Source organism: Macrotis lagotis, chromosome 2, assembly GCF_037893015.1.
Source record: "Macrotis lagotis isolate mMagLag1 chromosome 2, bilby.v1.9.chrom.fasta, whole genome shotgun sequence".
NCBI classification, from domain to species: Eukaryota; Metazoa; Chordata; class Mammalia; order Peramelemorphia; family Peramelidae; genus Macrotis; species Macrotis lagotis.
This window is the reverse complement of record NC_133659.1, coordinates 149,229,298-149,253,994: the sequence shown is the minus strand read 5'-3', so window position 1 is coordinate 149,253,994 and position 24,697 is coordinate 149,229,298. Positions and strand designations below refer to the sequence as shown.

General features: G+C 35.6%; 1 protein-coding gene across 2 annotated transcripts in view; it reads left to right on the top strand.

Moving 5' to 3' along the window:
- Positions 1–22,245, top strand: part of SLC35F3 (solute carrier family 35 member F3) — a 566,773-nt gene extending 544,528 nt beyond the window's left edge. For both annotated transcript variants that reach the window (XM_074222994.1, XM_074222995.1), the window contains 4 exons: positions 7,158–7,283; positions 11,503–11,695; positions 12,743–12,832; positions 18,586–22,245. In XM_074222994.1, the coding sequence (XP_074079095.1) occupies positions 7,158–7,283; positions 11,503–11,695; positions 12,743–12,832; positions 18,586–18,821 (645 nt within the window). In that variant the 3' untranslated portion in view covers positions 18,822–22,245. The remainder of the gene's footprint in view (positions 1–7,157; positions 7,284–11,502; positions 11,696–12,742; positions 12,833–18,585) is intronic.
- The last annotated feature ends 2,452 nt before the right edge of the window (positions 22,246–24,697 follow it).

The following is a 24,697-nucleotide window of genomic DNA, read 5'->3' as shown; positions in this document are numbered from 1 at the left end:
TCAATATACAAGATATATCAGCAAGAGATTTGTACACTTAAAATATGTAAACCATCCAGGTGCCTAACTTGATATTGAAGTTTTATAAGCTGTGGTTGTTGTCAGGAAAATGTATTTGTCTTAGAGTATCCACTAAAATAGCTTGCTGATCATTCCACCACCATTTAGGTGTTGAGTTTAGGGGTTCAAGGAAATTCGGAATGCTTCTGAATCTGAGTGAATGTCTCCTTCTGCAGTCTTTGCAAGAGAAATAGAGTGATAGTACCACCTCATTTACAGAGGAGGAGATTGAGATTGAGTGAGATCCTAGGATTATAGATTTAGAGCCCGAAGATCCCTTAAAATCTACAGATTACTACCCCATCAATTTTAGATGTAAGGAAACTTAGGTACAGAAACATTAAGTGGTCCCATTAATTGTCTGAGTCAATATTTAAAGAGATGTCTTCCTAACTCCAAGTTCTATCTCTCTATCCACATTCCTCCATATGGTCTGCCTGAATAAAGATCACACTTCAAGATAAAGACACAAACTTAGCTAGAATCAGAGTTCAAGATACTAATTATTAGCCCATGGGATCTGTGAAAAAATTTGTCTGACCTCATATTAGTAAGAGATTGAACCAAAATTCCTGGTCTCCTGACTCCAAATTCAGTACTCTTCCCATGATACTACACTGCCTATTTTCTTATAATAAAAAAACAAAAACTGCTTCTATAAATTCAAGAGGATGATCTTTCAGAATTGTTGGGAGTAGAAGGATAGTAGGAGAGGAGAGAAGGAAAACATGACAATCAATAAGCATTTATTAAGTGCCTCCCATGCTGGACACTGTGTTAAACACTGAGGATACAAAGATAGTCTCTATTCTCAAGAAACTCACAATCAAATGAAAGAAATGTTTGGAGATAGATTATCAATACTCCTGTGTTATTAAAACAATTATCCATAATAAACTCGTGCTCATACCACACTAAATGTTAGAGTATCTAAGAATTTATTTATTATTCATTGTATAAAGAGCTGCAAAGACATTGTTAAGATTATTTTTTCCATTGATTTCATGAATTTGAGATGCAGAAAGATTAAGTTTTCCAAGGTCATTCAAATACTAAATAGCAGAGGTAGAATTTTTAACTCAGGTCTTCTGACTCCAAATCCATTGTGTTCTCCATAACACTTCTTCCTAAGCCACAAAAAGTGGCATATTTATCTTAAAATATTTGAGGAGTCCCAGTTACTTATGGCATCAGAGTGAGACAGGTTGCCAGGGTAGTTTTCTAAAACCAGGCCAAAAAGAAAAAAAAACCTGAATCTCTCTCTCTCTCTCTCTCTCTCTCTCTCTCTCTCTCTCTCTCTCTCTCTCTCTCTCTCTCCCTCTTAGCATTGAAATCAATCACTATTATTGTTATTTTAGTATTCAAGTCCATGTTTGTGTTATTCTGACCTTTTGGGTTCGTTGACAGCTCCTTTTGCCTAGAAGAAATTGATGAGTCACACAGTAGCTAATATTGGAATTTTAAAGCTAAATACAGACAGTATTGTGACATACTGGTAAGAAAGGAATCAGAAAGATCTGGGGCCTATTCCTGACTTGCCACTCAGGTGACTTCAAACAATTTATCTAACTTCTCTGGATTTCACTTTTTTCAACTGCAAAATGAGGAATTAAATTAAATCATTATAATAATTGACATGTAAATAAATAGTCTACAAAGTCTGCACATTTTACAAAGTGCTTTGTTTCTACTGCCCCATTTGTTCCTCAATCCAGTGTAATAAATCTCTATTGAAATCCTACTGTGTCCAAGGTCCTTTGCTAGGCACTGGAACTATAATGACAAAAACAAAATAGTCCCTGCCTTTACCAAACTTAGATTCACAATGATCTTTCAAAAGAGATAGCACAGGTATTAGGGCAACTAGGTTGCAAAATGGTTAGCGCACTGAGCTATGAATCAGGAAGATTCATCTTCATGAGTTCAAATCTGGTCTCAGACACTTACTAATTGGGTAAGTCACTTAACTTTGACTGGCTTAGTTTTATCATCTGTAAAATGAATTAGAGAAGGAAATGTCAAACCACTCCAGTACCTCTTCCAAGAGAAACCCCTAAATTGGGTAACAAAGTCAGACATGCCTGAATTAGCTTAATAACTATAGCACAGATATTATTTTCCTCATTTTATAAAGGGTGAAAATGGAGCTCCAAGAAATTAAATGGTTGGCTCAATATCACAAAGATAATCAAGGGTAGAGCAAGAACTGGGACCTAGGAATTCCTATTCCACATTCAGTTCCCTTCTCACTTCAACAAAACATCGGGCTCTAAAAATGTTGATTCTGTGATTTCAGACATCTTCAGGGTAAAAAACCTAAAGTTCAAAGATAGGATAGGAATTTAAAGATAATTTGAAATCATCCTTCCCATTTAAAATATCTTAGTATTGTTGAAAAATTAAAAAAAAAATCTTACATGTAGCTTGAAAGAGTAGTCAGAGTCACAAACCACCCTCTGAGTTTAGCATCAGAGGACTTGGATTCCAATGCCAACTCTCACTTTGAAAATATATGTATTTCCATTTGAACAAGTAATTTAACCAGACTGAGTCTCAGTTGGATCACACATATGGTGAGAAGATTCAACTTGATGACCACCTCAAAATTTCCTTCCAGTTCTAATAACTTTGATCCTATGATCTATGAATAGTGAGAAGCCTATGAGCCTGGACCAAAAAACTATTTAATAATATTTTAGTTGTTGAAGAATAAAGCTAATACATTATCATTTATTGACATAATAGTCCTATAAGGAAAGCATTACAAGCATTTATTGTTGTTCAGTAATTTTTTAGCCAGGTCAAACTAAAGTTGGAAATTTAAAGCTGAATATGAACAGTTACAATAAACCCCATTTGGGATTTTCTTGGCAACAATACTGGGATGATTTGCTATTTCCTTCTCCACCTCATTTGATGATGATGATATTTCAAAGAAGACCATGTTATCAGACACCATGATCATGACAAAGAAGATCATGAGGTGACACTATGACAAACATGTGAATTGGAAATGAGTGAGGGGATGCTCCCCTGGAGTTCTCTGGGTCCAGGGACCAGATATGAATCAGAATGATCAGAGATGACCCTGGATGAGAGGCGATCAGGGTTAAGTGACTTATCCAAGATCACATAGCTAGTACAAGTGTGAACTTGAACTCGGGTTCTCATGACTTCAGGTTAGTGCTCTTTCCAATACAGCATCTAACTGCCCAAAATATAAATGCCCCAGCTTATTTACTGATGAGGAAACTGAGGCAAACAGGGTTAAATGATTTTCCCAGGGTCACACAGCTGATAAGTGTCTGAGAACAAATTTGAACTCAGAAAGATGTCTTCCTGACTCCAAGTCTAGTAGTATTCCATCCCCTATACTCCTGGCTTTCCCCTTGTACAAGCATATTTATTCCCATTTTATAGATGAGGAAACTGAGTGTCAACAGCATTAAGCAATCCGCTACAATCACTATGTCACAGACCTAGTTCATCCTAAATTTTTAGGTTACAAGCTCAAAGCCCTTTTAGAGGCTAAACTGCTTGGAAAATAATTTTGTGACAGACTTCTTCCTCTCTAAGTCTCCAATCCCTTTGAGAGTTTTCTTGCATTAGTACATGATTAAAATTGTAGAGGGCTAGTGCTGAGAGCTTGAAGGTTTGCCAGTCAAACAGCAGGGCACTTCTATTAGGTGAGATAATAGGAAAGGATTAACGGCTTCCCCTGACTGCTGACTGGCCTCTCACTCCTTGGTCTTTCCTCCTATTGCAAGCTAATTCTTTCATAGTCAGAGTGCAGATGACAGCTCTCATCTCTCTTGATCTAGGTGCCATTGTTACAAGGAAGCATGGAGCTGGCAAGCTAAATCACCACATCTCCTGAAAACCTTGCTTTGGAATAGTTCAGTGATGTACACTGAGGGCAATGGAGTTGGGGTGGTGGGAAGAGGATGGGAGGGAGGTAAGGTTAAAAGGTAGAAGGCAGGGGTGGCTAGGTAGTGCAGTGGATAGAGCACGGGCCCTGGAATCAGGAGTACCTGAATTCAAATCCGGCCTCAGAAACTTAATAATTACCTAACTGTGTGGCCTTGGGCAAGCCACTTAACCCCATTTGCCTTGCAAAAAAAAAAAAAAAACTAAAAAAAAGTTAGAAGGCAGTATTTATAGATATCCTGCCTACATTGGCGGGAAATTGGTGGAAGGCTTAAAGAAAAAAAAAGCACCATTAAAAAAAGGAAAAAGAAATGGAAGAGGAGATGTTCCATTGAGCGATAGGTTATGTCAATGTTTCCATTTCAGTTGATGAGTTGAATTATTAAACTTATGTGTAAACACTACATTGCTGCCTGGAGAGCCACTATATTCCAAATAGACTAACTTCAAGCACAGGTGGGAGGAGAGGAATATTCAGCAAGTGGCATATATCCTAATCAATTACCTGTTTGGCCCATGATGATGGCCTATGCAACTGGTGGGAAAACCTAAAATGTCTGATGAGTGAATTATCTTCTCCCTCCTGGAGAAATGTCTTGCCAGCCTATACCCAAAGGGCCTGAGTTAAGAGGGTACTGTAGAACTGTTTTATGGAGTTGCCTTTCCTTGGCCCACAAAAAGGACAATAGCCTCTAGAGCCTCAACACCTTTCACTAGCACTCATCTTACTACTCAACACAGGCATAAACTTTTAAAACTTTAATATTTAATGGATTTCTTAAAATGAGGAGAGGCAGCTGCTGGAAATCTGCCTGGAAAGTCTTAGGTTTAAAATCTATACTTCAAAGATCTGCTATTTCTCCAATGTGTGTGTACTCCCTCCAATTACAGAGATTGTAGTCCCTCTCTCTAGGCTTCAGATGCTCATGAGTTGCCAGAGCTAAAAAAAAAAATCATCACTCTGTTGTTGCCAACCTAGTCCTGAAATGCCAGACACAGTAAATCACTAGACCCAAACTTGAAGTCTTTCTAGTTAGGAAGACTTCACATTCCATGTTGTTTGAAGGACTTCATGTTCCATGAGCCTCAATAACCTAGGTCCACCTTCACTCCACAAATGAAGTATTGAAGAAGGGCATTGGTTCTAGCAAAGTATAGGCTCAATAGACTCCATAGCTCTCAGTAGTCTCAATAACCTTTAAATGAAGCACTCACACACAATAGAACTGTCTCATTCTAACTTTTGATAAGTTTGGAAAGAGACAGAAAAGTATTTGATCTAAATCAAACTACTTGGGTCATTTAAAATTTTTTTATTGCTATTGGTATTTTCAGTATAGTCTTTTTGGTGTTTTTGTCACTGATTCCTAATCTAATAAATGAATCCTGAACAGTATCTTGAATTCTCTAGAGAAGGAGTCAGCAGATGGCCAAAACAACTGCTGATCTGTTCTATTCACTAACCATTTGCAAAACTCAGCACCTATTAAACATATACACTATTTTCTATCTTGTTGCCATATTGTCTCTGTTTTTCTCTCTGTGTAGATGGTTAGATGGATGGATGGATGGATGGATGGATGGATGGATGGATGGATGGATGGATGGACAAATCAATGGACAGATGGACAGATGGACAGACAGATGGATGGACTGATTTTTAGATAGATTAAATTGATCTACATAGGTTAAAGGAAAAGATGAATAGACAGAATAGAATTAGACTTTGCATCCTCAATATATATATGAAACATTATCCCTAATTAAAGAAAGAACTGCTAAACCAGGAATGACAATTAAAATATTCATTAATTTGAATAGCCTTTAATTAGGAACAATTTATAAATTTAAAGTTCTGTACTTTCATGGAAACTATGATCATGAGAAAATTGTAAGTGATCTTAACCTCCTTTTGAACAAGAATGTGTTAATTCTCAAATTCTGACAAAGATTATGACAGCAAAAGTTCAATAATATTATAAAGTAGACTTCACTTTAAACAAATGACTATGAATGACAATAGATGTGTAACATTAATTCTAATTTATTTAGTTCTGATTCTTTCACAATTGACCTAACTGTATTAGTCAAAACCAAATTGTACTAAAGTCTGTAAAAGGAGGAAACTATTAGAAAATACAAAGAAAAAAGATCTAATACCTATTAAATGCATCCTAGATGCCATACTGACTAGATCAGATTTTCATGGTTCTAAATATTCATACTCACAGATTTTCTCTATAAATATTTGCTTTATTATTACAGACTTTGGACACCTTCTGCCAGGCTGTGAAATAAAGCTAACTTTCTTCTCCATGGAATATCACTTTCATTCTAGGAAGTCTATAAATCACATAATAATATAAGAAAAAAACAATAAGCACTGGATCCAGAGTCATAGGTCTGGATGCACCACTGATTATTTGCAATAACAAAGTTAACCCTGTGTTCAATAAATGAAAACTATGCGTCCCTCATTCTTCTTCATGTCATTCCAAAATATGAAGAGAATAAATGAATGATATGATGAGTCCTTTGGAGAAATGTGTGTGGTAATGACAAAATGCTATAATTATCAGGCAAATTATCATGATAAAATGACCTGTAAGTTACCTGTTGATAAGACATACCTCCTACTCCATTCTCAAAAAGCCACACTGTGAGAGATAGAGCTTTGGTTTCTCTTGGATGATAAAAATTCACTGAAACCTGGTTTTTCATTTGATAATCAAGGAAGTACACTTTCTGAGTATTTCTTCCACATAGTAAGTTTAGAATTGAAGTTCAAATTTTTCCATTACTATATAAGGAATACCAACAACAATAATATCTTTCATTTGAACATTGTTTTAGTTTTCCAAGTTCTTTAATATCTATCATTTCATCTGATGATTACAATAATCCTGTGAAGTAAATAATTGAAAAATCATTATCCTATTTAACAGATGAAGAAACTGGCTAATATTGATGAAGAGATACTAAGTGATCTGTCCAAAGTCAAATAGCTAGTAATTGGCAAGATGAGGACTAGAACTCACAACCCCCGACTCCCTATTTTGGTTCCCTTTCCACTACAACATGCATATTCACTGCTACCATTGTCAATCTTGAATTGATTCATATGATTCCATGGTCCCTCTCTGACCACTAGTTTACTTACTTCCATGCAGATTGTGGCTGCCATCCTTGCAATCGCTGGGATCGTGATGATGACTTATGCGGATGGATTCCACAACCACTCCGTGATAGGCATAGCATTGGTGGTAGGATCAGCTTCAATGTCTGCTCTTTATAAGGTAAAGACATGCAGAATCTCAGAATTTATTCCAGTAGTCAATGAAAAGAATAGTTATGGCTCAGATGATAAAGTCTTTAGTTTTACCTCAGCTTTTATCCTTCATGAATCTTAATGGTGGACGGGATCTTACAGGGTATCCATTCAATGAATGTGACTTTGCTTTTAATGGTCCTGGATGATGAACACTAGAGTTGCATTCCATGCAGGGATATACTCTCACTATGTACAGCATCAGGGTACATGGCTACTATTTGCTTTTCCTCTCTTTTTTTTTTCAAATGAATCCTTTTGTGTTTAGCAAAGGACAAAATGGTTGGAACCCAAAAGTTACTGAATCAGATTAACTTGCCCAATAGTTTAGCAAGAAACTGGAAGAAGACACAAAGACTGAAGGGACTCAGTGTATGATCACAGTGAGCTAAGAGTATGATTATTCTGGATTTTTCCATCCTAACCCTGGTAAAAATGAGTGGTGAAATATCATTTAAACTCTTATGTGACATTTGTTATTACTGATATTCAGCACATATTGCTAATCTTATTCCCAACTCTAGCTCATTCTTGTGGAAAAGGCTCATTTCCTACAGGGTGGAGGGAAATTGGATTTAGAATTAAGATTTATTGACCCTGGGTGGATTAAAACAGTTCATCTTTCTTCTAACTTGCCTTATCAAATGTAAAGGTACTATAATTTAAGTTCAATAATTATTTATTAACCATGTTTTATGTGAAAGGAAATAAGTGAGGTACTAAAGATAAAAAGACAACTGTATTGTCCCTGCTTTAAAGGAAGAATAATACATAGCCAATTTATAGTCTATTGGAGTTTGGAGGATTCAATAAATGCATAGACACACTCAAAAAAAGTAACATAAGGTAGGTTATTATAAAGCAAAGGAGATGAAAAGTATTCTATGTGAGAAAGGAGATATTCCTTTTACTTGGAATAGGAAGTGGGTAACAGGTAAAGAAAGAATCACAGGTATTCTTACCTTCTCCCACTGACTTCCCAGGCTTTCTTCAAGACAGCTATAAATCCTACACTTGGCAGGAGGTTTTTCCCAGTGTCCCCATGTTTCCCCAGTAACTTTCTTCTAAGATTACTTTGCATCTACTCTTTATATATCTTCAACACATGTGGTTGTGTTTGTATGCTGTCCTCACCTTGAGACTGTGAACATCTTAAGGATGAGGACTGAGTATTTGTCTGTATCGCCAGGCTTTAACACAATAACATGCATTAAGAAACATTAAGAAATGTTTTTAGATTCATTCATTCATGTTGAGTTCAATATTAATGTGCTGAGTTTAAGGTACTAGTGAGACATTCAAATGAAGACATCTAGCAGATAGTTGAAGAAATGGAACTGGATCTCATTCTTTCCTTCTCCAACTTCCATTTCTAATCCCACCCACCACCCCTCCCCCAACACACACACACACATACACACACAGACACACACACACACACACACACACACAGACACACACACACACACACACACACACACCTCAGAACGTTTGTTGATTTATTGATCTAGAAATTGCAAGAAGAGAATTTCAGTTCCACAGCCATTTAATTCAACAAATATTATTTAAGTTTCTACCATATGTAAGGCACTAGGCTGAGTACTAGAAAGACAATGGCAAAAAAGAAAATAATTATGAAGTCAGACATGACTGAAGCAACAGAACAACAACAGCATTGAAATGAATGAGTTTTGAGGAAGGTAACTGAGTGAATACAGATGGTTCCTTTTAAGAGTTTGGCAATGAAAGAGAGAACAGATATAGACTAAAATTTGGGGGGAATGGCAGGGTCAGGTAAAAGTTTTTTAAGGATATAATTTTAACTGATCATGTCTTTAGGCAGCATTCAGGAACAAGTAAACAATAAAGAAAACTTGAATATGGGAAAGAAAAAAAGAATGATAAATGGGATGAGCTTCCAGAGGAGAAAGGAAGTAATTGGATCTTGGGCATAAGTAGAAAAATCTGCCTTGGCAAAGTGTCATTTTTTTTCCTCTGAGTCTAAGATGGAGATGAGAAGAGAATATGTTCTAGGACAAATGTATACAAGTGGAAATGGACAGGGCAAAAATTAGAGAAAGTAGTCCAATTGGGCTAGGATATAGAACTTGTAGGGGGAAATAATATGAAGTGGGCCTAAAAAGAAATAGTTAATGATATTTTTCATTTTCTGAGGAACAGGGAAACATTGCTATTATTTGAACAGAGGAATGACAAGATCAGAACTATGCTTTAAAAGTTATATTTTGTCAGTCAGTAGTGTGAGGGATAAACTAGAAAGAGGGTAAACCCTCATCATGTGGACTGTATGAAGTTATAATACTAATTCCAGCAAAAAGTAATGAGAACCTAAACTATGAGAGAAACTGGAAAGAGATAATCAATGAAATTAGCCAATGATTGAATGAGGAGCAAAGAAGAACTAAATGTAATTCTTAGGTTTCAAGCCTGAGTAATTAAGACAGTGAGGGACCATTAAAAGAAGAAGAGAAGTTAGCAGGAGGAGCATGTTAGGATGGGATTAATTGGTATAGTGATAAAGAAATGTTTAAATTCATTCATGTTGAGTTCAATATTAATGTGCTGAGTTTAAGGTGCTAGTGAAACATTCAAATGAAGACATCTAGTAGGTAGTTGAAGAAATGGAACTGGATCTCATTCCTTCCTTTTCAAACTTCCATCTCTAATTCCCCATACACACACACACACACACACACACACACACACACACCTCAGAATGATCCAGAATTTATACAGCTGCTTCAGAATCACTGGCAAGATAAAGAAAGATCAGAAAGACAATTGATAAGTTACAGTCCAATGTTAGCAAAACTCATAAATACAGAGTACTGAGAAATGGAATAGTGAGGCTACAAATTTGACTTTGATCTTCAATCTTTGTCTTTTCTCCACCATTTCTTTGATCACAATGGCCAAGAGAAGGCAAAATTCAAATGTTTGAATGTTACTTTCACTCCTGTCTCCTCCCTGCACACAAGAGATACAAAGGAGCTTTGGAATGGCTTAAAAAGGCAACAGGATAAGGAGAAGGAACAAAAGCCCCTCTCCCCAAAATAAGCACTTGCATTGTCTTAGAATGATTAAGACTAGACAGTACAAAGGTACTGACCTATCAGTAATCTAAATGATGGCAGAAGGCGGGAACAAGTAAATGAACAGTTATAAGAAACGAGATAATGATATCTTTCTTTAAAATGCTTCAGAGATATTCAGTGGGGTGGAGAGCAAGAAAGATGGCCTCTCAAAATCATTATCTAGAAATGAATGGCACCACTTTTGCTTTCTGGTCAAAAGACTTAATTTCATTGACTCTCTCTCTCTTCACGGTTTCTCTCATATTTATCTCCTCCTCCCCTCACTAGCAGAGTTGCAACTCTAGTTTAGGTTCTCTTCGCTTCTTGCTGGAACTAATAACACAACTTCTAGTCATAGTACTTAGTTTCAAGCTGCATTCTGTCTATAGGGGATTCCTTGAAATAAGGGAGATATGATTCTCATATATGTGTGTGCATATATATGCACAAACATACTGCTTACATCTGTGTCAGTTCTATCATCTTTTGGCATACTTATGTTTGGATCACTAAATCATGAAATAATAATCCAAAAGGACCCTTCTCCCATAATTTCAAATGCTGAAAACCATTTGTTTTTAGGCACTATAACAAATAAGCACATAAAGAGAGTCAATGAAGACCATTTATGAAGCATTTACTATATGCCAAACATTTTTCTAAGAGCTGGAGATACAAGAAAGGTACAAAACATGGTCTACTCTGTACATGCAAATTAAATACAGAATATTTGGATAGTTATCTCATGAGGAAGGCATTGGCAATTGAGAAGACTAGTAATAACCTAAAGAAAGTAGTATTTGAGGTGAGTCTAAAAGGAACTCAGGGAAGCCAAATAGACAGAGGTGACATTGGTAGTAGCTCCCTTAAAATATGGTTCTTCACATAACAAATTGAGTTCAGATGCCATGGGTCAAGTCAGGTCTTCTAAAACATGCAGTCATAATAAAATCATAGGGGAATGGTAAATTTTTATCATAGAGCTTAGTCCTGTCATACCACTTTCAGAAAGGAACTCTACTCATAATAAATAAATGCTAATTTGAGGAGAAAACACAACCATCTTTTGCTCATCATATTTTTGTCTTGCAGGTTTTGTTCAAACTTCTCCTAGGCAGTGCTAAATTTGGAGAAGCAGCCCTATTTTTGTCCATATTGGGTGTATTCAATATCCTTTTCATCACCTGTATTCCTATCATTCTTTACTTCACCAAAGTGGAATACTGGAACTCTTTCGATGACATTCCATGGGGAAACCTTTGTGGATTCTCAGTTCTCTTATTGAGTAAGTGATTATGGTCATACTGGGAGCCCTTGAAAACAATGACATTCAATATCAATGCCACACATAGAAGTCGTTTTAAATACTCTAGTCTCATCAAGAAAATACTCTATTTAGGTACCCTCACATTTCAAGCTATGTTTCAGAAGACTGTGTAGTTCAAAAAAATCACCTACTTAGATAATCCTGAACTCTGATTACTTCCCATAGCCAAGCAGCTGTGAGGAAGCAGATAACTCTAAAGGAAAAAATATAGTCACTAAAGTAAGATCTGTGCTGCTCTCTCTGAATGTTGAACTAATGCTCAACAATTAGAGCTGTTTCTAGTATATGAAAAATCAAGACAACTATCCTAGGTCCTCAGTTTAAGGGACTACCACTCCTTGGGAGACCCCTCATCATTGGTGACTTGGCAATGAGTCAGGTAGACACTAGAGGAGAAAGATGTAGCTTCATCAGCTGGTGCTAAAATATAAAAAAAGACTTGATTCACCCTAATCCATATCATTAAAAAGTAAATGAAACTACTTCTGAGATTGTCCTTATTTGATTTATTTTCTCCTTCAGGGTTACCCTTAATAGTGATTACAGTTTATAGCCTATTTATTTAACATAATTAGCCTGTGTGAAATGGAAGTAGCGTGGATGGGGAGGGAGGAGAGAAGGGTTAAAAGAAATAGAAGGTGAGCATATCATTTGATTTATCCCAAATTTTTTGTACCTCCCAGTAGTGGATAATAAGCATCTAGGGAAGGCTCTAATTTTATTATTTGACATCCATAAGTAAATCCAACCACTTCTTCAGGAGTAAAATATCAACAGTGGTAGCAGCTAGACAGTACAACTATACCCATAAGAGATCTAAATATATGATTTTCTCTGCCCCATCCTATAGATCAGAAGGAAAAGACCTACCCATCCCCCAATTACCATACTGAAATTATCAATTAGTTTGATAGAAGCATCAGTGAAAACTGGTCTTGTCATCCTTGTCATTATCTAACTGCTATCATCCTGTGGAACTAAATGACTTCCTGTTCTTTATTTCAGCATTCAATATTGTATTAAATTTTGGAATTGCTGTTACATATCCAACTTTAATGTCACTTGGAGTTGTATTAAGTGTGCCTGTAAATGCAGGTAAGATTACATAATTTTCTATTGATCTCTTCATTTAAAAAAAGAATCATAATATATATATATATATATATATATAGAGAGAGAGAGAGAGAGAGAGAGAGAGAGAGAGAGAGAGAGAGAGAGAGAGTAAAAGATTATATCTTTTGCCCATTGAAGAGTAGGGATGTGGGAGTTTTTGTTAAATCTATATTTGTTAACATGTAACACTATAATCAGAATTAAACAGTTTTACTTTTGCCATTTATTTTGCCTGATTTCTCAAAGTAGGAATGAACCTTGAGGCACTTGGCAACTGGAAAACATTTTTTTAAAAGTTTTCTAATAATTATGATTTATGCTAAGCAAACCAATAGTCTTTCTAAAATGCAATGCTTCTACATCAAATCTGGAATTTTTGCTGTTCTTTAAGCTAGAATATAAACTTTAAGTTCAATTGAACAAAAATTTAATAAGCATCTAGGGAAGGATCTAATTTTATTATTTGACATCCATTAGTAAATCCAACCATTTCTTCAGGAGTAAAATATCAACAGTGGTAGCAGCTGGACAGTACAACTATGTATTAAGTTCAAAGATAAAATGTGACACAGTCTCTGCCCTGAAGAAACATATTCTATTGGATAGTTCCTGGAATTCTGGAACTCTAGTCAAGAAGACTTCAGCATGGTCCATCCTGCCAACAGGAAACAATTGTTCATATTTTCTGATCCTTTTTATAATTTATGTGTTCCCTTAAAACACTTCTGTGAGGTGGGTTGTTCAAATATCTGCAATAATCTCCATTTTGAGGTAACAATTCCAAAGATCAGAAACAAGTTGCCCATTGTCACACAACTGGCAAACATCATAGCTGGGAAATAAAATCTAGGTGTCTCTTAAATTAAAGTGCACTATTTCAGAATCACTTTTTACTGAACCTATGATTTCTACACCAAGGAGGAACTACCATTGGCACTTCCTCTCTCCAATTTATACTCTTAGATGATTGCCTGTGCCACTTTGAGGTGAAATAACTTTTTCCAGAGACACAAAGACAGTATATCACACACACACACACACACACACACACACACACACACACACACACACACCCCACTTCTTCCTGTCTCAGAGGTGAGCTCTCTATTCACTATGCCACCCTGCCTTTTCCAACACTGACTCTTGTTTCAAACACAAACTACTTTGTGATGGATTGTCTCATCCCCAGTTGCTTTTTTTGTATCTAATTTGAAGATGAATTTTTCCCCCACCTCACATCTGTCTTCTCTCTATCACTTGCTATCCTGCCTATTCCCAGTTTTAAGAATCTGCAGAGAAAGACATGCAGGGTGAGGTAGATCCTGTCAGCACTTGCATCAGAATGATTCAGAAAAGGATTTGTCTACAGTATTCTTTGGTTTTCTAACCCTCCCTGCCTTCCAGCAATAGAAGGCCCTTCTGCCTAGGCAAAGCTCCTGGAACTTTGTGTCAGCCCTGGAATTTCTCCAGCACCTAGGTATCATTAGAGGATTTATCTCCCTAGGGTTAGCAGGTTCTTATCCCATCAAGTACCTCATAAAACATGCTTGGAATTCCATTCAAAGAAACTCTTTGGAAACAATATTTTGCCTTGTTTTATCTTATATAGTATAGTGTTCAACCTCTTGCATTATTTTTTTCATATATGCCTCCCACAATGCTTTGGATTCTTGAACTCTTTGGAGTACCAGAATGTTGACTAATAGTTCACATTTATATGACAACTTAAATTCATAAGCATTTTCCTCCCGATAAGCTTGTGCAATGAATCAAACAAGCATTATTATCCCCATTTTATAGATGAATAATCTAAGGCTAAGAAAAGTTAAAGATTGGCACAAACTAGAGTATTGTCTGTGAAGGGAGAGAGGTAGATACAAAAAACAATATGAAGGAAGAATTGATAAATTTTAACAAAGACTAGATATAGGAAGTGAGTTGAGAGAAGAAGAGTTAAAGATAACTAAAGCTAAGAATCTAAATGGTGGAATAAATGACCCTCAAAAAAAATAGGCGGGGAAGGAGTTTGGGGAAGTGATAGTTTGGGATAGAGTGAGAGACAGGAAAATATAGTGAGTTCAGTTTTGGAGTGCATCTGGGTTTAATCAACTGATGAGAAAGGGAAGTCAAACAGGAGGAGAACAGTGTCATTATAAGCAAGGAAGAATAAGATACCCAGGAGGAAGTGATGGTGAGTGGTTTTAAAAAACTAGAGAGTCAAATAGACTTTGGGGTGGATAGATTCAACTTTCTTAAAAAGTAGGAAAGACAAGAGATAAATTCTAAAATTCCTTTCTCCATCTATATTCTTTGAACATTCATCTTGCATCATACCCATGAGAAAATAAGGAGAAACAGTCCCTGAAGAAGTATCTAGTAACTTACATTCTGATGAGAAAATACAATACATAAAAAGAAGCCGAAAATGGTGGTAATGAAGGTACCCATCAAAGGAAATATATTTGGGATATTCCAGGGAATGGAATACTTTTCTTCTAAAAAAAAGATTCTGGGAAGAACCAACTAATTAGAGGGGGAAGTCATAGGAGAGAAAGCACTTTTATTCTGAGAAATCCAGAAGTGAAGTGAAGCTTCCTGGATACAGAGACTTCTGAGGCACAGTAGAAAAAGCCCAAAGACTCAGGAGTTGAGACAGAACAGGAGCAAAGATATAGGAGAAAGTGTCAATGTCAAGGACAAGAAGAGAAGGGATGTTGAGAAGGAAGTGGAGTTGAGAATATCAGACACTACAGGAAATTATGGGAAGATGAAGACTGACAAAAGGCCAATATATTCAGCAGTAGACTATTTTTTAAGAGCACTGAGTCTGGGTGGGGGGTTTGATTTTGTTAGAAGTGTGAGAAAAGAATACTAAATAAAAAGGGGTTGAGGAATAATTGAAAGAATCAAGACTATTCTAACATTTATACAAATTGAAAGAAAGAAAATTATCCTAAGGTGGGAGGAAGGAAGGATGGGAGGGAGAAAACTTTACAAAAATGAATGTTGAGGGGCAGCTAGGTGGAACAGTGGATAGTGCACTGGCCCTGAAGTCAGGAGTACCTGAGTTGAAATCTGGTCTCAGAAACTTAATAATTACCTAGCTGTGTGGCCTTGGGCAAGCCACTTAACCCCATTGCTTTGCAAAAAAAAAAAAACCCTAAAAAAATTTTTAAAAAAATGAATGTTGAAATTTATCTCTACATATAATTAGAAAAATTAATCAAAAAATAGAGAGAGAGAAAATGATAATTCAATGAGATATCAAATTCAAGGGAAATTTGGTTTTGCAGTATGTATCCTTTTAAGTATAAGCAACTGTTTTGGGGAAAGGGAAGACTTGATTATTTTTGTTGAAGGAGAGAATGAAGATTGAACAAAAAAAAATTAAAACAGGTGCTAGATTGAGGCCAGTTCATTCAATCCAACAAGCCTTAAATATCTCCTGTGTGAACTAGACATTTAAGGATGCAAAGACCCAAATGAAACAGCCTTTGACTTCAATGAATTTATATTCTATTAGGAGAAAATAAGAAACATACAGATAAGTTAAAATATATATATATATATGTACAAAAATGCATATATTTTTAACTTACCTGTATATACAAAAAATGTAAAGTTCCCCGAAGAAATGCGGGAACCAGAATATATTCAGAAATGGCATGAGTGAAGGAAGCAAAGAATTCCAAGAAGAGGTGATGAGGAAGAAAATTCTAGGCATGATGGAGAATTAATATTGGAGACAGGAAACATCAAGGCCTCCATTTTGACTGGGATGATGGGAAAATCCTAGAGGAGACAGAGTAGCATGGAACCATCCTCTAAAACAGCACAAAAGAAGAAAAGGTGGGGGAGTGGGATTGAGAAAGTTTACCTACTGTGACCTTAAAAGCCATAGTAAAATAGGTGAGAGTTACAGGAGGTAAGCAAAGGTTAAAGGTTTTGCAAAATGGAAGACATTCATAAGTTTTGGGAGAACATTAAGGAGTTAATAAAAGTTGATCAAGTAATAAAAGATTGTGAAGTAATAATGATGATGATGATGATGATGATGATGATGATAAATAACATCTAAGTGACACTGTGGATAGGAACCAGGAAGAATCATCATCTTCCTTGGGATAAACCTAGCCTCAAACTCTTTGCTAGCTGTGTCCCTGGGCAAGTCACTTAACCCTGTTTGCTTCAGTTTCCTCATCTGTAAAATGAGCTAGATAAGGAAATAGGAAATCCCTCCCTACCAAGAAAATCCAAAATGGGATCTCAAAAATTCAGACACAATTGAAAATTTGATTGATTTATAAGTACTTCATAAATATGATTCCACTTTTTTCTCACAACAACCTTGAGAGGAAGAGGCTGATATTATCCCCATTTTACAGATGAGGAAACAAAGGCAAACAGAGGTTAAGTGCTTTTACCCAAGGAGTCACAGCTAAAATTGTATAGTTCTAATATTGTGTGTCATAAGGAATATTCTCAACTAGTTTAAAAGGTTAGTGGGACTGTGCATGATAGATATTTAATCATTGGCCTGTTAAGCAAATGTGGATCTTGGATTTTAGAAGCTGTTAAAACCTGTTTCTCACTTTGGACTACCCATTTTCGATGTGAGATTTTGATGGGCCTTGCTCCCTGTTTCTCTCATAAAATAAGTTGATAACGATGACATTTAGGGCATTAGAGTTAGTCAATGCTCTAGAACCAAAAATGAACCTTGTTATTTATTTTTAAGAGAAATTTTAAAAATCTCTTCCAGGCCTTGACAAAAAAAAAGTTTTCATATAGCTGAATTGACTAAATCCAAACTTCCTGGGCTTTGCTTCTTCTTTTCCACATAGATAACTATTTAAGCTTAGATTCTGATATAATTTTTGTGGGTTAAATTATGAACACGTAAATGTAAGAACTTGTGACAAAAGAGATTTTGCTATTTTAAGCAGAGTTTAGCAGAAGTTGCCTTAATCCATTCTAAGAAAGTACATGCTCAAAATAAGTCCTCTAGGCAATGGTTCTCTTAAGTGTGACTCTCTAGAAGCCCCCAAGTCCCTTTTGGGGGTCCATGAAATCAGATTATTTTTATATTAAAACTAGAACATTATCTATTAAAATACTCTTCCCCTTTTCAACTACATATTTGTATGAGGCTGGATTTTCTTCATAAACATCAACAAAAACAATATATTACAACAGAATTAAAATAGAGGTAGATATTGGAATCTGGCCATCTTCTGGTAAGCCAGATATTAAAGAGATTTGTGAAAAATATATAAAAGTTACACAACTCTTCCCACTAATTTTTTGGTTTTTGTTTTGGAAAATACACTTGTTTTTCACAAAACTACATTATTTGTTTAGCATGTATGAAGTTTGTTATTGTTTTAAATTAACTAATAAATATTTTACATGTATTAGTTTAATTTCTAATTTGGCAAATATCAATAGATATAATCCTTATAAACAAAAACTCTTTGGGGTCCTCAATAAACTTTTTGAGTGTAAAGATGTCCTGAGACTGAAAAGTTTGAAAACCTCTGCTCTAGAGTACTATACTGAACTTCTGGTCAGTTAATTAGGCAAAGGAAGGACATAGGCTCAAGAATGTCAAAAAGATATGTATCCTGCACCACTATTCCACTACTAAATGGGAAAAGGTGTCTAACTTTATGGCAGGTATTGCTTTTGTGTTTCATATCTCTTAGGAACTAACTATAGTTCACTATTTCATGCAGTGGTAGATCACTACACAAGCCAAATTGTCTTCAATGGAGTTCGGGTCATTGCCATCATTATCATCGGCCTGGGCTTTCTCCTACTCCTATTACCAGAAGAGTGGGATGTGTGGTTGATCAAACTGCTCATGCGCCTCAAAGTGAGAAAGAAGGAGGAGACAGCTGAAGGCAATGGAGACATAGGTTCTGGACTGCAGAGCAAACACAGAAGGACCCGTCCATCCTTTGCGCGTTAATGTCACTTGCTCATGAGGTAGTGGTTAACAAAAATCTTAATCAAGGTTCAAAGGTCTTATCTTGCAAAAGGGCACATATGTCCAATGTGTGTACATAAGTGTACAGTTTTGGTATCTTACAGTAAGTCACCTGGTATTTATGGGCATGTCCAATTTGCTTGCACTTTTTTCACATCAGACCTTTCACTTAATACCACTTGCATATGGAGGAAAAAAAGAAAATAAAAAATCAAGAACCTCTCAGCTCTTTTTAAATGAATGTAACATTAAGATTATTCTTGCATTGATTGTTTGGAAGACAGGTTTTCATGATAAGCCGAAGCAACTGGTTTTCACAACAAGCCGGGACAACCATTTTGAATCTTAGCAACTGAATATATTACATTACACACTGTGACTTTTTTTTTAAGCTAGAGTAAGTCATACTTTGTTTTATACCAGAGCTCTACTCTTGATTTTATGGAGTTTCAATGAACCAAAAGAAAATTGAAGGTTTATTTTGGTTGGAATATAGGATATGGGAAAGAGAAAATAGAAAGGATAACATGTGTTGGCTATCTGCCATGACTGGTCTGGAGAGAGAAGTCAGTTAAGGATAGAAAGGCTCTGTTTGAGGGAAATTGTGAAAGAAAGCTATCAGAGACCCAGTTGGTCTTTTTCTGCATGTGTCCATTAAGATCATGCAAGAGAAATTACAGTGCCTTCTAAAGAATTTTCATCTTTACCTTTGTGCAGCGAGGTGACATTGTAAGTCACCAGCACCATCTTATAATGTAGATGTCGGAATCTTGAAAAACAAAGTCTATTATAAATACATATATAAATATATTAAAACCACAAAGCTGATGACCAGTTATTTATGTACATACATATAAATATATAAACACAGTTTGTGAGGTATAATATGATTAAAAGGTAGACTAAAAGAAGGTGAATTGCTGGTTGCTTTGATTTCATGGTCAGATATTTTAAAAATAATATACTGAAAATGTAAACCTTTTTATGAAACTTTTAAGCAACAGGCTGTTTACTTACATAATTTAGGTCTACCAGAAAATTCTATCTGTGATAGATCTGTAAAGAGGAAAATGGGCGGGGTTATAGTTTACTATTTTTGAAGTTTACATTGTTACATATGAAATGGAAACATTATTTTGAAATGTTGTCATAACCCAATGGTGCATTCTGTAACCATGGAGTTCTTTGTTTCATGGGAAAAGGGGCATTCATGAATTGAACTTTTTAGCAAATTAATATTCTCAAAGTCCATTACCTGTTTGGTTAAACAGATGAATAAAAAAAAATTGGACAAAATTAGTGACCCACTCTTTTTATTCGCCATTCCATTTGTAGAGTTTCTTTTTTATGGTCCTAGGTTAAATATTTTCTATAGCTCTCTCCCTCTCATAATATCATGTACAAAAACATATACTCTTACCTATCCCCTAGAAGTCTCCTCTTTCACTTAATTGGGGAATAAAAAGACATTCCATGAGTTAAACATACCATAAACCCGTCAGCCATCTCTGATTCTCTAAATTAAGTCATTCAAGACCAATCAGACCATAGCTTTGAACTTTCTGCTCCCTTAAAGCCAACAGATAATGAAAGATGAAGAAGTTGAGAATTTTAAGTGGATAAAACTCTCTAAACTCTTCTTTCATACTATATTGAATCTCTGCTTATCTCAAGAACTTTGGTGGAAATCAAATCTCTTGAAAGAGAACATAGACAAGTTAAATGTTTCTTTGTTCTTCAAGTTATAACTCATTCAATCTCCAAAGGTCATTCTGATTTAAAGTAAGATGATACCAATGGATACAGGCAGCACTTGAACACTAGGCTAGCTGGTGAATGTTATAAAATAGTGAAAGAAATGCCTGGGAAGAAAGCTGACCAAAATGTAGAGATGATAGTTTGAGGTGATTCCCTTGTCTTTTCAAATTAAAATAACTTCTAGGCATATGAGCATTCAGTGAGTCCAGGCTCCTGAACACTGCAGGGACAAGGACAAAGATCATATATGAAGATGCAGAGATGTTCTGAAGTATAGAGGAGGGAAATTGAGGATGTTCCCCTCTAACTCCCAAATTCTCAGTAAAGAAGAACATGATATCTTCTGCTGACTATGATGGGAAGAGAGGAGGTGAAAGCTTTCAAATTAGCATTTATCAAAGGACCTTTCCCTCAGATAGGAAGAAGTTAAAAATTCTCTAGGATAAAGAGAATCAGAAAGATTTTAAATATCCTCATGGGAAAGTCAGGATGGAATCAGGTAGCAGTGAAGATCCCACTGATAATACATAGCATGCATATTAATCTATTAGAATAAAATAGGTTTATCACTATATGAATTGCAACTTCCAACTTATTTGGAAGCCCCCTTCTGTTTCTTTCCTTCACAGTGCAACTAGGTCAGTTGGATTTGGAGGGGATGGATGTGAGTGACACACTTATTGGAAATGATGGCAAAAGACAAAAATCTTTTGTAGTAGCTACTCTGGTAGCCTCCTAACCAGACCCCTGTCTCCAGTATCTCCCTTTCCTAATCCAGTTTTCCACTTGGCTAGCAAAATGAAATGTCTAAATCTCAGATTTGACTGACTCCCCTGCTCAATATGCTTCAATGGCTCCTTCTTACCCCTATGATCAAAGACAAATTGCTCTTTTTAGAATTTAAAGCCCATCATAGCCTGGCTTCAACTTACCACCCTGCCTTATTTTCTCATTTTAATTGTATTTTACTCTACTACATAACTGAGTCATTTTGGTCTTCTTGCTGGTCCTCACATATCACACTCCATCTCTCATCATCAAACCTTGTGAAAGGTGACCCTATATCTGGAATGCCCTTTCTTCTCAGCACTGCCTTTGAGAATCCCTGGTTGTCTTCAAAACTCCATTTAAGCACTACCTTCTACAAAAGCCTTGCCTGATACCCTTTGCTGCTAGTGCCTCCCTACCAAAATTAATTTGTATTTATTTCATACAGATTTATTTGTATACATATTGTCTCTTCAATAGAATGTAAGCCCCTAGAGGGCAAGGATAGTTCCCATTTTGTTTTGTATAATTTGTGCCTACATAGTTAGTAGTCTCCTAATAAATGTTTGTTGTTGTTAATGATGATAAAGATGATGATTGATGACTGTGAATACTGATTCACTATCTTTAGGGATCTTCTGTGAAAATTGGATCCTAAGCGTGTGCTCTGCATAAGTCTTTTTTAGGAGGATGTGGGAAACCAGGAAACAAAATAGAGAACAAATCAGAATCGCTGATCTGTTACTAAATCTAGCTTTGATATCTTAATGTTCAACTGAGAAATGGAATTGCATTGAAGGAGGACCCATATCAATTAGAAAAAGTTCAGATTATAGACTACTTTTTAAAAAAGAAATAATGTCTTATGACTTACAAGTAATAAAATTCAAATAAAATGGTATTGTCAGAGTTCCTTCTATAATTAGAAAAATTAATATTTCTAAAGAAAAAAGGTTTTTAAGCACTTTAAGGTGCCAAAAAAAAAGCAGATTCTTTTAAGTAATTTTAAAGACTAACATTATTCCTTTAATTACCATTCTTCCAGCAAACATTTATTGTTCATTTTATGCTTCAACTCATGAGTCCCTTGTCCAATTTATAAAAAATTCTAAATTCATGAGGTTTTTTTTTAATTATAGTTATCTAAATTCTGGTCTTCAGTTCAAACTGAGGTAATTTTAGAACAACAATGATGCTGAAGGTAACTTTCAGGGTTTGTGTGGGATATTTTTTCCTCTAATCCAAAGTCAACTTTCTTGTACCTTTCTTGTATCCTTCACCAAATCAAATAAATTTCAATGTTTTCCAGAAACATGGGTCAGAATTTATGCTCATTGCAAAGGAGACACCTTTTACTATGAACTGAGTGCTTCATTTTTCAGTGAAGTTGGGAACTCGGGGATGAATCCAAATGTAGAACATGAACATGTTTGCTAACATAAATGTAAACACGAGGTTGTAAAAGCAAAATTCAAGTGTCTTGAAACTATGGTATCATAAGGGAAAAATTGTTAGCCCAGTTGCATGAATTAACTTTATATGGTGTCCCCTGAGCAAGTTTTGAGACACTAGTCACATATCCCTCTAGGAATTGTAGTTCACCATACCTCCTCTGTACAAGATCTGGGGGCCCTGGGAGTTTTGGCCATGGGTTCTTTGTTTTTGCTTTTTTTTTTTTTCTTTCCTGGAGTGACTGGAGATGGAAATGCAGAGTTTTTGGTTCCAATTTCTTCTGGGTGGAAAGGGTGAAAAGTGTGTGTAGAGAAAGATAAAATCTTGATTTATCAAACCATGGAATGAAAAGCAAGATGTTGTGAACTAGGTTACATTAAATATCATTTATGGAACTCCTTCACCGCCTTCTACTTCCTTTCAAAATCTTATAATCTAATATAGACATATCCTAGAGAAAGAGGTTCTTAACCTGACATTTATGAATTTTAAAAAATATATATTCTTTTCAAAGCATTTTCCCCTGCCAAGTAAGTTGTATAAGGACCATTATATCCATATTGCAAAGAAATCAAAGATTCAGAAAACTAAGTGGTTCCTCCTTCAGTCTTACAGAGCGATCAAATTTCAAACCTGGGTCTTTTAATCACAAGTCCAATGTTATTTGTACTTCCTCTCCAATGTGATAAAGCAAGTGGATAATTTTTCTTTCCACTTAGGAGAAACTTAGAAAGATCCTATTGTTTTAACCCAAATGTCACCCTCAGAATGTCTTGATGGTCCTCTCCATCACTTGTAAAGTGAGTGTCTAAGGCAAGGAAAGTAGCACTTAGCTACTTTTCTGAGGTTGATTCTTTATCCTTATTTGTTCATTCAGAATTTGCCCTAAAGAAACTTATCTCCTTAAGAACCTAGGACATCATGCTTTAGGGACAGGTAAATGGCATGGTAGATAAAATATCAGACCTGGAGTCTAGAAGACTTGAGTTCAAATTTGGTCTCAGATAGTTACTTAGCTGTGTGGCCCTGGGCAAGTCAAATAACCATGTTTGTCTCAATTTCCTCATCAGTAAAATAATCCAAAGAAGAAATTAAGAGCTATTCCAGTATCTTTGCAGAGAAAACCGCAAAAGGTGTCATGAAGCTTGTGTGATCCTAACTGTGGTTTCATGACATTTGAATTGCTTCTGGCTGATTGCAATATTTTCATCTTGACCTGGGAGCTCTAGAACTTGGCTATAATATTCCTGGTTTTTCAGGTTAGGATATCTTGCAGGAAGTGATCAATAGATTCTTTCAGTTTCTACTTTACCCTCTAATTCTAAGATATCAAAGCAGTTTTTTCTCAATAATTTCTTGAGATATTTTATCTAAACTTTTTCTTTCTTTGATCATGACTTTCAGGGAGTCTTCTCAATCTATTTTTCAGGCCAGTTGTTCTTCCAATGAAATATTTAACATCTTTTTTATTTCATTCCTTCAACTTTATTTTGTTACTCCTTGAGGTCTCATGAAATCATTAAGCTTCCACTTACTTAGTTCTAATTTTTATGGAATTATTTTCTTCAATGACTTTTTGTTTTTAATTTGGCCAACTCTATTTTTGAAGGAGTTCTTGTCTTCAGTGCATTTTTTGTCCCTCTTTTTTCTCAATTGGCCAATTCTGCTTTTTTTAAGGAGTTATTTCCATTGGTGAATTTTGGAGTCTTATTTTTGAGAAAATGTTTTAAAGTTGTTTGGAAAGGAATGTTGGGGAAATTCAGTTGAGCTCATGCCTTCCACTTTGTCACCTTGACTCTTCTTATCTCTACTCTTAATGAGTTCACAATCTTAAAGAAAGAACAATCAGATGGAAAGCACTAGGCTCCTTAGAATGCAAT